Here is a 14,694-nt window from a genome sequence, read left to right on the forward strand (position 1 = left end):
AATTACGTGAAACTTATCACAAAATAACAAATTACGTGAAACTTATCACGAAATAACGTGAAAGTTATCATGCAATTACGTGAAACTACGTGATGTAGCTGTCCTTTCAAACAAATGTTTTAATGACACATAAAGATAATGACATATTAGGCTACCAAACCTACACATGTATTCATTAAAACCTCACTGTCTCGTCTCACAGTCACTGGCTGGTCAACGGGTTTGTCGTGTTTGGGGCTCCGTATATGGCCTACGACATCTACGCCATGTATCTGACCCACTTTTACACTCAGAGGGACAAAAGTGCCGAAGGTGCCCACAGCAGACACTCTCTTCACACGGTGAGAGCTTTTCTGCTCAGAGAATGGATGCTGGTCCTGCATCACCTGGTGCTGCTCGTTGTGTTCTTGCCTGTAGTTCTGGTAAGGAATGTTCAAAACAATTATAAACTCGCACAGACACGAACAAACACACAAGATGTTTGACCGGCCTCACGTTAGTGTGTCTTGACCCACAGTTCTTAAGAAGAGGTCTGGGCGACTTTTTCATTGGCTGCTTCTTCATCACAGAGCTCAGCACTCCATTCATCTGTCTAGGAAAGATCCTCATTCAGGTAATTCATCTTTGGATTAAAACTTTTTTGTATGTTAGAAGAAACATAAAATATGTTACCTGTGAATATATCTGTACTGTTTAAAAGAAATTGTCACATTACACTGTTCTGATGTACATAGTAAATGGTCTAGATGTGTTTGTGATGACGGGTGTCTGGAAGTTGGAAAATACAGTTGTATTTATGTGTATAAATGATACCAGCCAGCTAGAGTGCCCTCTAGCGGCTATCAGTGTGGTAATTTCGAACATGTACATTTTCAGTGGTACAGGAGTAGCAGATACTGGTACACAAGCCTAGAATGTCCTCTAGTGGCTGTCAGTGTGAAAATAACAAACGTGAAATTATATATTTTAATATATGTTGCAAACCCAGCCAAAGGATGAAAAAAAGTGCGAAAAAAAAAACCATACCCAGTAATGAGAGACTTCAGCCTATGCATGCGTTCAGTGCTGATTCTAAGCGCTGATATATGAGAGTTCGGGAGTCTTGAATTCGGGAAACTATATCTGTGGAGCTGTGTTGAAGGACCGATCTTCTCATCTACTTCTGATTTGTCCCCTGATATCCAGCTGGGTCTGGACAACAGCAGGCTGCACAGAATCAACGGCGTAATCGTCCTCCTCACTTTCTTCACCTGTCGGATCTTGGTCTTTCCCTTCATGTACTGGATGTATGGTCGACAGTTCAGGATTCCCCTGCACAGAGTGCCCTTTGTCCTGCCTCTGCATTGCAATGTGTGTAACCTGGTGATACTGGTGCCACAGATTTACTGGTTTATCCTGTTGCTGAAGAAAGCCAGGAGGCTGTACCTGAGAGGACAGAAGAGGAGGACAGCAGACACAAACACACAGGACAAGATGGACTGAACGTTTTTGCTTTTTCCTTAAACTGTCTTTGAAGTTGCACTGTTTTTTTTAAATTAACGTGAAAAAAGGGTACTTTAAAGTTTGGTTGTATGGAGTAGTTTGACGTGCTACGCAACAAAACATAGCTACCAGTAGGAGGCAATAGAAACAACTACACAGCCTAATAAAATTTACACCATTTTAACTAATGGTTACTGTGATTGTGCTTCTAGCTTTATCTTGCCGTTTGTAACCATATTCTTGTTTGTTTTTGTTTGTTTTTTGACTAAAAGTCAGTCATTTTGTAAGAAGTGACTGAATTGCACTAAATTGATGTTTCTTCACTGTTTTGCAGACAGTTTTTTTATACAGTTGCACTATTTTCAATAAAACTAATCGGCATCAAGTTTTATTGTGTGTAATTAATTTGGTAAAACACCAGGAAGTAATTACAGAAATATTTTCTGGGGAATTGTCTCTTTATTTAAACAAATTTGTACAGAGTGTCATTTTTACAGCACAGTAACAAACTGAACAAACGTTCCTTTAACAGCAGGCTACTGAAATGTTCAACCTCAAGCTTAGACATCAGGACATCTGAAGTTCGACTGTGGACGACACGTGAACTCAGTGAGCCTCCACAGCCACAACAAGCTGAGCGATCTTCTGCTGCAGCACCACCTTCATCTCCTGGTTCTCCAGATTGTCTGTGATGGTGGTGAAAAAGTGTCGGGTGTTGTCACTCTCCAGTGCACTGCTGCTGTCTGGGAAGGCAGCCATGATGGCTTCGTAGTGGCTGAGGATTTCCAGACTGGTCAGGAAGAGAGGTTCACACTGGCCTGTTGGCATCATCACCTGAAAGGAGGACATTTCAACAAAGACACTTTAAAGCTGCTCAAGGCTACTACCTTAAAGCCATAAAAACCCAACATTACTGCCGGGTCAATCAGACTGAAAAGAAGTCTTACTGAACATGGTTTAAAGAAGAACTTTTGTACCTGGATGTGCTGAACATGGCAGAAGAGCTGGCTGAGAACGAAGAGGACTTCCTGACTGGGAGGTTTCTCCAGCTCCTCCATGTGTGACTTTCCAGTGTCGTATGTTTCCTCCACTGAGATTGCTGTCTCTTCAGTGACCATCGGTGAAGTGTGGGAAGCATTTGCTCCAAGAAGCAGCTTAGCTTTGACAGAGTTCAGCATCTCCCTCATGGCGTGAGCATAGAGTCTGCCAACATATGTCCAGCCTTCTTCTGAGAGCCAGTCTGAGCAGCTGGACCCACACAGCAGCTGCAGGGCGCGCAGCAGGAGCACTGACAGGCGGAGCTCGCACGAAAACCTCCTGAGGTCCAGGAGAGGCAGGTGGTCCACGTACTCCAGTGAGAAGGGGACGTGGAGACGACCAGAGGTGATGAGCTCTCTCAGTGTCTCCAGGAGCCTGGACCACTGGGACACGGAGCACCAGGGCAGAGTCTGGGTCAGTGCCAGCAACAGGCCTTTACTGAACATGTTGACGTGGTCGGACAGGCGTTGGTCCAGAGAGAGGCCTGACAGCATGGCTGTTCTTAGAGAGTCTGATATGGAGCAGCACTCCATCCAGGGCAAAAGGCCGCTGCCCTGGCCGTACTGAGGCAGGTTCAAACCTGACCACTCCTGGCAACAAAGGAGGAAAGAACAACTTATAAAAGGTGTGTTTTATAAAATAAAGTTGCATTGTTACATTTTCTTACTAAAAAACATGGACACACACCTGTTTTCTTACTAAAAAACATGGACACACACTAAAAAAATTTGTAGTTCTATTTTACCTGCTCAGGTAGATCACATACAGTCAGCAGAGACAAAGGGACTTCATTCTTGAAGTGATCTCCCCACACGGGCTTCAGGTGGAACCGCACTGTCCAGTCCAGCTCCTCCACCTTGTTGTACAGCCAGAAAAGAGCCCTGGACCAAGTGTCTGGGTCTGCTGCCACTTCCACACCCACCACCTGAGCTAATGTGGCCAGCACCGACTCCAGTAGCTCTTTGGTCTCCATCGACCAATGATGGACAGAGCCCTCTGGTGGCTGCTCCCAAAGTCTAACAGACACAGGGAAATAATACAGGTTACAGTTCTGCACCTGAGGACATCTGTTCCCAAACATTTTTTGCACATTTTTTCCTACTTTGGGAATCACTGAATCAGTAATATTCTAAAATAATATAGTAACAGTGCAAATTAGACAGTTCTTTGACGAACCTGAGCGTCTGGTTGAGCAGCTGAGCCAGGATGTAGAGCAGTGGAAACGGAGAACAGCCCAACACCCAGTGGGTAGAAGACGTTTGATGCAGGACATCAACACTCAGAGCAGTGTGGAGAAGTTTCAAAGTCAATTCAATGTCAAACAAACTGTTACCTGGAGGGAGGTGGAGAAAGGCATCCAAACAAAGAGCATTTTTATTTTAACTGTGTTTCTTATTAAGTTTTTAAACAAGACTTTTTTCATGAAACTTACCTTTGGATAAATATGGCAGAACAAAGACATTCACGACTTCCTGCTGTGTCAAAAAGCCACAACTTCTTTCTTCTCCATCAGCCGACATCATCAGATCCACAAACTTGAGAAACTGCTCTTTTTCACCTGATGACAGTGATTTCTTCTTAACTGTGTTTTGCAGACATCTGCAGAGGAGACTGACGTCACGCTCGTCTTTCTTCTCCTCACAGGGATAATCGTTTTGGCTCTTTTCTGACTCATTAATTCCCCCAGTCTGTTCTCTGAGTCCAGGCAGCTGCTGAAGGATCTTGGCCATCAGAGAAAATGCCCCCTTGTTGAAAATGGCTGCGTGGCAACAAGACCTCAGCGTGGCCTCCGGGTTCTGGAAGGCCACTCTCGCCACCAGAGTGGCAGCTGTGCTCAGGTTGTTTTGTGAATCTGCTGCCGAGGCTCCGCCTCCTCCCTGTATGATGCAGTTGAAGGTCATGTTGAGCTCCTTCTCAAAACCTGTCGTCACATCAGTGGGAACAACGTGTCCAAAAAACCCCCTGGTGGACAACTGCATCATGGCTTCCAGTGACTTGTTTTTGTCTTCTAAGGTAAGTGCTGAGAATATGTCTGCGGTGACTTTGATCAGCTTTTTGACCTGGTTCACGTCTGAGTTCTCGCTCTGGAGTTTACCCATGACGGTGGAGGTGAGGCTGATCAGAATGTCATGCCGCTGAAAGACTGTTTTGTTCTTCTCTAGACAGTCCAACCAGTGCTCATTGGAGGAAGCCCAGCTCTCCTCACTGGCAAACAACAAAGCGAAGTTCTGATAGTCATCTAGCTGGTGGTTTATGATGGTCATTGTGACCTCTGCTTCTGTCTCGGGCGTGGTCTGTGAGGCAGGAAAAGTCAGCGACTTCAGCAAACTTCTGAGGGTGTTTATCTTAGTCACGTGTTCGTCCGTTTCACACATGGCTTCAGATGAACAAGCTTTGTTTTGAGCGGCCAGAACTTTGTTGACACTTTGTTCTAATCTAAATGCAGAGTAACTCACGTTGACGCCGTCTCCCAGTTTGATGGTGGTGCTGTTTAGCCAGAACTGTGTCAGGTCTGTTATAAGATCCAAGGCTTCTCCAAGTGTCATTGTGTTGGGTTGAAACTGAGAGGGTGTCTGAGCTGCACGGAAGTCTCTCTGAACCTCCCAAATAAGTTCAGGACTCAGTTTCCCATCATGCTCTGCTCTGATGCCAACAGCTTTGGACAATATGTGCATCTTGTCTTTAGTTGGGAGTTTGTCCTCCTGGTCAATCATATAGGCTGTGTATAGACAATCAAGGGACACACTGAGGGCTTTGTGACAGACATCCGTGGAGGACACAGAGTCTTTAATGTCTTTTAGTGTGTGAAGTAAAATGTGTAGAACATCAGTGGATGCTGATGGTACCAGCTCTTCCACGGTGTCTAGCTTGAGCCTTTTAGCCTGAGGAGAAACGCCCGACGTCTTAGATGACACACGGTCAAACTCCTTGGCAAACATGGTTCCTGTGTCTTCTTTGTTGTCCACTTCTCTCACTTTCCGCTCATCTCTGCCTTTCCACAGTTCCCACCACACGTCCAGAAACAGCTGCACATCATCTTCTCTCGTTGGGCTGCTTTTTACATGCTGTGCCAGCTTTTCAAGTTCAGGAACAATCTGAGCTCTGGGAAGACACAGAAGCATATGAGCAAAAACATCTGCAGCTGCCACTGACTTCACCAGCTCCAGCAGGACGGCACGGTTGACGTCAGGAAGGCCATTCTGAAGAGGGAAGAAAGGATTTTCCTTCCATGCAGCCTCTACATCATCTTCAATCTCTCCACACAAAGCCTTCAACCAGACAACACAAACTACTTTCTGTTTCCAGTCCGTAGGTTGACTGGGAAGTTCATCCTGTCCACAAAGTTCTTGGACCGCCTCCAGAACTGAATGTCCAACTTTGCTCCAGTCAGCTTTCTGAAGAGAGGACAGGGATGAAGGCAAACACATCTTGTTTGCCAAAAGGAAAGCTCCCTGAAGAACTGCTATGTCTGCAAATAAAACAAAAGACTCAAAAGTAAGGAAAGGTCCAGTAAATTATCACTAATTTTAGCTTGGCATGCAAAATGCATTTTCACAAATAGAGTTTCTAACGAATGCAACCTCACTGATCCAAAACCAAATTAAACACAATACTTATACACAATATACGTATATACGCCATGTCATATCTGTAATAGAAGACACACCATGATTCATCGTTAAAGCCATGCTGCTGGTGTAGCTACATGTACAGCGTCTTTTGGTGTGTTTTAAATAATCTCCTCTCCTCAGACGGTTTCCCCAGAGCACGCGCCTTACTAAACGTAAACAAAAAAAAAGACAAATGTAATATATCGTTCTTCTTTGCACAGTTACAGGTTACTTTTCAACTACATGTCAACAGCTTTGTAAAGAGCGCGTACGTTCTTCCGCGACAACGTGAACGTTTTAAAGACAAGATGGTCTCTCGCTGTTACCAGAGGCTTTTCACAGCGCCACCTCAGGACAAACGCAGTACTGCGAACTGTCGAGTCAGTTTTCTTGCAAAGTGAAAGTAAAAGCTATCGTGCAGCTGAAGCCAGATCTAGCTGAATCGATATGATCGTGTACGAATGATTTTTGATCATGAGAGTGGTTTTCAAGACACTCGTCAGCTTGTACGTGTGTACAGGTAGGTTTCTTTACTCGCCACGTCTAGGAGTGCGTGTAATAATAGACACATTTCGAGCTTCTCGGCTCTTAATGTCGTTTAGTACTTCATGCTGAGCAGAATGCCTGTAACATTCTAAAAAGTTACTGATTATTGCGAATATCGTCCTTTGTCAATTGACTCTTATGTCTCTTACGTCTAATTCACTTCTACGTGTAAATAAACTACACTGGGACATGTGTATTATTTTGTTGATTAAATTAATTTAATATAAAATCGATGATTATGTGTTGATCGAGTGTGTTCCCATTTGACGGTTAAACACCCTGTTGGACATAATGATGGACGTCGGTCAAAGCCTTCTGTTGCTATAAAATACAGTACTACGTACAGTACTTTGCAGTATCTCGCAATACTTCTGTAACATCACATAGCTTTCTGTTGCACTGTCTTTAGCTTCGTCCATGTTTGTTAGATGTAATTTTGGTTTGGTTTGTAAGTTTGGTCACATTAACATTGCTGTGAAGAACTGTTTAATTCTTTTAGGAACCTACAGTAGGAGAATAATTATCAAAGCATCAAAGTGGAACATTTCCGCAATCTTTCAGCGTTAAGTAATTAAAATACAGAACAACCTGTTATTCCAGTTTCTAGTTCTTTACTGTGAAAGACTTACCTTATCCACTATATGCAAACACACGAATGAAACTTTTTTATTTTTTGCTCTGAATGAACAGTAATTACACTGTGAACTAAACTCTTTGCCTCTTGTCTCCTAGGTGTCCTGTGTGTCCATCAGCTGTCATGGCTGCCCTGTATGTTCATTGATGAGCGGGTGTCTTTAAATGATAAAGGTGTTCCTGAAATTCAGCAAATACCAAGGGAGGCTTTTCTACAATTTGGTCAAAAGGAAGATGCTGCTGTTAACCCACAGGTCATCACCTTTATGGTGACAGGTAAAGGTCACTCACTGCTGTATCCCACAGTCTGAGTGGTGGGACTTCATCATTCACCCTTTTTGAACTTTTCTTTTGTTGTTGTAGGATCTAGGTTGGATTTGCGTCGGTATGTGGATGTATGGGAGGCGGAGCAGTTAGAGTGTCAGCTGTATAGGTACAGCACACATGGCAGCTATGTCCGCTGGCCTGGGAAGGGCAATCAGGAGTACAACCATTGGTTCCGCTTCACCATTAAACCCAGCAACGGCCTGTCTGTCACCAGTGGCTTCCTCCGACGCCCATCTGACCAACCTGCCCCGGAAAAGCAGGACTTCTTCAACTGGACCACCATCGCAGACAGGGAGGTACTCACGACAACGGGTGAGACTCGGCTTGTTGGAAACTGTTCATACACGGAACGTTTCTTTAATGTCATGAACATACAGTATCTTCCACCTCTTCTTTGCTCCATAAAAACATTGCTAAATCATTTTCATTCATGTCTCATTGTTTCCACAGTGGCCGTGGTCATTAAATCACAGACCCCCTTTGTGAGGACAGGTCTACGCTCCCAACCAAAGCTTCACTGCCAGTTTGCTCTGGACCACAAGAGTCCAAACTTCATTTTGGAGTGGATCTTGCAGCGCCGTGGGGAGAGAACCACAGTGTTCAGCTATAACAGCCGCTCAGGTCAAACTGAGGGCACTGGGGTTGGACTGAAGGCTCTGGAAGACGGCGATGCTTCTTACTCTCTGGCCTTCACTAAGACCATCAGCGAGGGGCTCTATATTTGTTCCCTGTCTGTCAATCCACTCTCCATTCAGATGAATATGGATCTGCACGTCGAAGGTGAGAAAATGAGTCGGAGAAAAGGGTTGTGGAATTTTTCTAATAGTTTTGCATATTCGTCTTGAAGTTTTTTTCCATATTAATAATTCCATCATTAAGATTAGTTACAAATAAAAATTTACCTTGAGTACATTTTAGATTACTTTTTTTTAGAAGTTAGATGCAGAAGACAGCATGAAATAGTTAACAGTCCAAAAGGAAAAAAGAAACATATTCCTGAGAAGAGCTGATGTAGCAGCCTGAACGTTTTCATTTTCTTTCCCTCAGAGCCTCCCCGTGTCTCCATAAACATTCAACCTGATCTCCTCCTGCAGAAGGGTGAGGAGCAGAAGGTTGTGTGTGAGGCGGTGGGATATTACCCACTGGATGTGGAAATAGTTTGGCATGAACAGGAGCCATCTGCTTCAGGCCAGAGGGTCGGCACTTCCTTGCCTAAAAAGGTGGACATCCTGCTGTCGAGCCACAAACACAACCCCCAGGACATGACGTACTCCGTGTCGGCTTTCTTCTACCTCCAGACTTCGCTGAGGAACCTTGGTCAAAGTCAGTTCATCTGCAGCGTCTCCCACAAGTCCCTGAGGGTTCCCATCAAGAAGAGCTTCACTCTGACGGTAGAAGGTGAGAGAAAAGTCAGAAAGATGGTGGTGTAGGACGGTGAGCTCACCACAGTGTGGCAGCAGAGGGACGTCTTTGACACCGGGCCTGTCTGTACGTGTTGGCCTTTTACAACTACTGTGTACAGTTACTTAGGATCATTTACAGTATATACCATTGTGCTGGGGGACACTTTGTCCTTTTGGGGACACTACCATTGTGCTGGGGGACACTTTGTCCATTTTTTTGACATTTTTTCAGATCAGTTCTGGATGAGAGGGCATTTTGAACTCCAAGATTTAATTAGGGTCAGATTAAGATTAGGATTAGAAATATTGTGCAAAGGTTTATGTCTATGACACGTGTGTGTGTGTGTGTGTGTCCTGCTCAGAGCCCAGCAGCTGGCTGTTCAGCATCACCATGGGTTTCATCGTGTTGGCTCTACTGTTCGTTCTCTGCGTGATGCTGCTGTACCTGAGCTCAGGTGGGCGTGGCTTAGGTTTTAATTGGTTACATACATTAATGATCATAAATATGTACGGGTGTGATGGGTGTATAAGTGATTACTAACACTCTTTATAATTAACCTGTGAAATGTTAACTACCAATTTAATAACTTTCTTCACTTCCATTCACAGTGAGAAAGAAGATTCATGAAGTAAGATAATCTTTATAATTCCACTACTTCTACTTTTACTAATTATAATAATTATAACAATAATTTTCTCCTCTTTCTCATCCTTTCTTTTTTCTGTGTGTGAAAACAGAAGAAACCCTACTGAAAAGAAAACCAGTCATAAAGGTTTTAACGTCACTGGTCACCAGGAGGTCAGGGGTTCCATTCCTGTTGGAGTTTTCACTCTGGACTTCAAATACTCAAAGTAAAAGATTCTGTTTGCATCAGAGATGCTGCACGACTGAAAACCTCCATCAGACAGAAGAACGACATCAACTGAGACCAACTGGAACAAGAAAAAAAACAGAATGGCAAAGGCAGATAATGTAAAATAGATCTATGTTTGAAATATTTAATTTGTCCTTGACTGTTGAATTGTAGTTTGGAGTCCTGCGTGCAACAGTTTTCAGCTTCTCAACAATCTTAAAATATCCAAGCCTACTGATGTGTTTTTATTCTTTCTTTAAAAAGCCTTTTCCAACAGAAAACACAGTTGATAGAGAAAATCTTTGATTAAAACTTCACAGAAACGTTGGACCCGTCTGTTCAGTGTGTTGACCTTCATGACCTACGGATTTGACCTCAGCTCTGTTCATGTATCTTAAAACACCTGATCAAACATTCAATAGTTGTTTTGATGATGTTTCATATTCTGTAGCAGATGGAGCTGCAATAAAAAAATCACTATTGTATTAACTAGAGATGTCCGCAAATATCGGCCGACCAATATTATCGGCCGGGTATTAGCATATTATATAATATCTGCAAGAATAGTTTTTTCATCTTGATTATGAAAACCCGATAACGCAGTGCTTGGGTTTCGCCAAACGAATGTATATTAAAGTGAAAGTCACTAGATGGCAGCATTGCAGCTGCAGAGTATAAGTCAAAGAGACTGCAAATATAATTAATTCAAATCACAGACGCAAAGTTTGGCTTCGCTTGCAGAAACGCCACAACCAAAGACAAGAAAAAAGAGGGGGAGAAAAGCTACTATTAAAAAAATCCCAGGCAGCTACCCAGCATCCCCTCAGGACGCACAGGAGATCAGTTCCAACATCAACACTGCTGTTCGCCCGCACAGATACCATCAGCCTTTTAAAACAAGTTGCTTGTGCAGCACTTTAAGATAGAGCGGAGAAATAACCGCAGGTATGAGGATCAGTGAGTCGATGACGGATGATGTGAACTGCAGCAGAGAGGCTGAAGGCGGGAAAATGACGTCACCGATTAAAATCCAGTCTGACCGACACGTCTGTGGATTAGAACCTGTGTGGTGGTGTATGAAATCTGACTGCTGACGTATGACTGCTGACGTATGACTGCAACTGTTAGTTCACTGATGAATTACTAGTGTATTTTAATTAACAAGAGATTTTTTAAAAAAGATGAGTAGATTTCAGCTAAAATGAATCCATCATCTGATAAAACAAATGATGTAATAATTGTCAGCTCTGGTGTGTGAAAACCAACAGGACTTTTATATATATATATATATAAAGCTACAGGATGCAACTAGACACCAGACACTATCGTGGAAGTTTACCCGCAACCACATTGTTGGAAAATGCCCGACGAGCAAGTCTAAGTAGTTATTTTGTTTCACCACAAGGGGAAAACATCACAACTTCAATACACACATTTACTGTACACACAGTTAGAGTATGCTTTCGGTTGGCAATGTTTTTTTAAAATTAATGTTTAATGTTCCTTTTGTTATTTTATCTCCTTTCATTTCTTTTCTTATTTCGTTGTATTTCTCTGTCAGATAATACACGGTATCACAGTGACAGACTTTACTTTATTCCAAAGAAAGAATTTTTTTTGGCTCAAAAAGACTCCAAAGAGAAGGAGAGAGAGAGAGGGCGAGAGAGATAAGATCATGATGGAGAGCTCTGTTATCCACAAATGGCCCTGAAATGACTTACAGCTTCCTTTTCTCACTCTTCGGTAACGTGATTCGTACCTTGTGTTTTTCTACGTCTGTTTTCATTTGTGATTCTGGCTGGAACACTCCTGATAGTTTACTCTGCTGCTGCTGTCACAGGCTCTCGTGTTGTGGTCTGACGTGTGTGTGTTGATTATTGTGTATCGCAGCCTTGAGAGCACACAGGTTCTGTGGTCTTTGAATAATAAACAGCAGTAATGGTCGATCAGTCGTCTGGCTCTGCTCTCCTCTGCTGCACTGACACATCAGGAATAACAGTCGAGTCACTCCAACACCAAGAGTAGGGATGTACGATATTAACTATTTGCCAATTTACGATGTGCCGACAACGTCCAAACACTTTTCTGATACCATTATCAACCGATACTAAGAGGTTAAGTGTCGCCTCTTCATTAACAGTGTTTCTCAATTGTTTTCTGCCATCCCCCCCCTACAGGACAGACGTTTTTTTACACTCCCTCCAAATTGAAATACTATTTAGGGCCTGTATGAACCACTGTATGAGTTCATACAATTATTCAAATAGATTATTAAAATGATCTGCAATGCTGCCATCTAGTGACTTTCACTTTTATATACAGTAATTTTTCCCCAGAACTGTTTTTAGAGCACACATCATTTGGCGAAACCCAGGCATTGCGTTATCAGGTTTTCATTATCGGAGGAAAAGCAGAAAACGATTCTTACAGATATTACATAATAATGCTAATATCTGGCATCTCTAACTAAGAATGTTGACACTCCTGACTGACTGATTGTCTGACTGATTGTCTGTCTGACTGATTGTCTGACTGACTGACTGACCTCACTCCCCTTATGACAGGCTGCTGTCAGCGAGCAGCCTGAAACACAGTTTGTTTCCAGTGATAAAACATCACAGTCAGTGTCAGTGAGTAGGAGACAGCGAGGCCAAGTGGAAGGAGATTTATAAGGTGCAGCGAACCAGCGTTATAGCCTGATGGTGCAAGAATGTTGTGTCACTGCTCAGTTATGCAGCCCGCATCATGGAGATCTGTGAAGAGAACAATCTCAGAAGGAAACGTCTTGATTGGGTTTCTGGGAAACCTGTTGCCAAAGTGTGGATGAAAACGTGTTTGTTTACGGCTGTGACATCAGACGACATGTGGAGGAGGATGGTGTGGAGAATTTCTAACCTTTATTTGTGTCTGTTTGTGTTTACATGGAAACTAATGGGCAATAACTGTGAGTGAGAATGGGCCTGAGAGACTAAACACACACACACACACACGGCTCCTAATGATGATGATCTCGGTGATTCTCAGAAAAGTTATCACAAACGTTATCACAAACCTACTTATATTATTAATTATATATATATATATACAATTTTATTTTCTTTTGACGTGCTCGCTTTTCAACAACAACAACAACACCAATAATAATAATAATAATAATATGTTGTTGTTTTTCAGACGTCTCCTCTGAGTTGGTAATATTTTCCACTCATTTTTCTATATTTTGTTGTCAGTCTTCTCTTCAGTCCTGCTCCTTAGTGTACTCCATGTCAGGTCTTCCAGTTTTCTCTAACTCCAATCACAGGCTTCAGGCATTGATTCATTTCACCTGTGATCAGTTCAGTTCTTCCACCTGTTTTCACCATGTGTTGAAAAGTAAGTCAGTTTCTGTGTTGTCGTTATATTGTCTGAAATGTTTCATTTCTATTTTGATGGTTTTTCAAAGGTAGTTGAATAATTTAGCTACAGTTTTTTTTATTTTAAGAAAAAAAGATGAAAAATGCAGGAGCTTCTCTGTAGAATCAGTTTTGTTTGGTGTCGTTTGATTTTACTGACTTTTCTTACTGAAAATACAATTGTAAACACAGCTTTCTTGCTCTTTTTGTTTTCAGTATATGTAGAAGTACAATAATAGAAGAAAAAACGTCTTTTAAAAAAAAAGTTAATAATTTCACGCTGAATAAAAAAAAAGTTTGTAATCCAAAAATGATCTGGATATACAGGTTTTACGGAGACACCGTGAGTGACCTCTGCCTGAGTTCACACCTTGTCACAGATGGTTAAAGAGCATGACTGTCTCCATGGCACTGCTTCATGCCACAGGTCATGCTGAATTAACCCTGCACCTACTCCACTCGCCCACTAAAACCACAAAAATCAGCAACAAATCAACGTTGGATGTCAGGCCGTTCCTGACCCGCGCTCTGTCTGCTCGGCAGATGTGGTCGGTTTTACACCCCACAACCTTCCCGTCCACTTTCATTAGTGAAATTTGTTCCAAAAACTTGTAAACTGCGTGACGGAGCCTAATTGTGATGCAGATGAGTTGTTGGATTTTATCGTTCGAGCCAAAGTCGAAGTTTTGATCTTTCTCTGAGTTGTTTGAAGTTTTTTTCTTTCGTTGCCAGATTTTTTGGCTCAAAACAAAATCAGCTCGGACTCCTGTCCTGCCGAAAAGACATCTGAATGAGAGTGATAAATCACCTGCTGACACCCCCCCCTCCACTACGCCCCCCCCAGACTTGTCTCTCTAGATTCAGTATTTTTAGAGCTTACATTAGCAGAGCGGCCTTTGACAGATGGGAGACTTACGAGCAGAAAAGACCAAGATGAAGGATTGATCCCCTCGGTGTCAAACAGCATCAGTCCACACGGAGAACACTGTAATTTAGAAGAATTCATCCAACTGGAGGGTCCATCACTTATAATATGAGTAGGTGGTATTTAAGACCACGGTTCAGACTGGGAGATGATCTGAATAAGTCGATGGTTCAGAGAAGGAGGGGGGAAATAGAAAAAACCCATTTGTGGTGATGCTGCATGTTCCGACCACACTTTAAACCCTGCTGAAAGCAGGATTAGGCTGAGTTTAAATTTATGTAAGTGAGACCAGATGTGTGTGTGTGTGTGTGTTTGTGTGCGCGCACCGTTCTGCGTCAGTGGTTCCCAGCAGGACGACAGGAAAGGTCAGCGCTACGGATTCTCAGACTGTGAAACTGCAAGTGGGGACTTCGAGGAAAATGCGGTTGTTTAGATCTACTTGGCAGCCTGTCAGGGCCTTCGTTACACACAAACACACACACA

General features: G+C 42.8%; 3 protein-coding genes across 5 annotated transcripts in view; 2 read left to right on the forward strand and 1 right to left on the reverse strand.

Moving 5' to 3' along the window:
• LOC103377787 (protein FAM57A-like) overlaps window positions 1-2,175 on the forward strand; it is a 3,011-nt gene extending 836 nt beyond the window's left edge. For both annotated transcript variants that reach the window (XM_008308734.3, XM_025054859.1), the window contains exons 3-5: window positions 203-422; window positions 518-613; window positions 1,186-2,175. In XM_008308734.3, the coding sequence (XP_008306956.2) occupies window positions 203-422; window positions 518-613; window positions 1,186-1,482 (613 nt within the window). In that variant the 3' untranslated portion in view covers window positions 1,483-2,175. The remainder of the gene's footprint in view (window positions 1-202; window positions 423-517; window positions 614-1,185) is intronic.
• On the reverse strand, window positions 1,961-6,385 carry gemin4 (gem (nuclear organelle) associated protein 4). The gene is made up of 6 exons (XM_008308730.3): window positions 6,188-6,385; window positions 3,953-5,989; window positions 3,697-3,853; window positions 3,266-3,536; window positions 2,460-3,110; window positions 1,961-2,316 (listed from the first exon to the last, which is right to left on the reverse strand). Exons 1-6 carry the CDS (start codon window positions 6,207-6,209, stop codon window positions 2,089-2,091), a joined length of 3,366 nt encoding a protein of 1,121 aa, XP_008306952.1. The 5' UTR covers window positions 6,210-6,385; the 3' UTR covers window positions 1,961-2,088.
• A 112-nt stretch (window positions 6,386-6,497) lies between these two features.
• Window positions 6,498-10,222, forward strand: LOC103377786 (tapasin-like). 2 transcript variants are annotated; one of them, XM_008308731.3, is made up of 8 exons: window positions 6,498-6,651; window positions 7,410-7,586; window positions 7,674-7,949; window positions 8,088-8,417; window positions 8,685-9,035; window positions 9,403-9,495; window positions 9,650-9,669; window positions 9,779-10,222. In XM_008308731.3, the coding sequence occupies exons 1-8, from the start codon at window positions 6,606-6,608 to the stop codon at window positions 9,791-9,793; spliced, it is 1,308 nt and encodes a 435-aa protein (XP_008306953.1). In that variant the 5' UTR covers window positions 6,498-6,605; the 3' UTR covers window positions 9,794-10,222. The 2 variants fall into 2 exon arrangements, with proteins under 2 accessions (XP_008306953.1, XP_008306954.1); XM_008308732.3 differs by having other exon boundaries at window positions 9,782-10,222.
• The last annotated feature ends 4,472 nt before the right edge of the window (window positions 10,223-14,694 follow it).

This window comes from Cynoglossus semilaevis, chromosome 4, assembly GCF_000523025.1.
Source record: "Cynoglossus semilaevis isolate Cse_v1.0 chromosome 4, Cse_v1.0, whole genome shotgun sequence".
NCBI lineage: Eukaryota > Metazoa > Chordata > Actinopteri > Pleuronectiformes > Cynoglossidae > Cynoglossus > Cynoglossus semilaevis.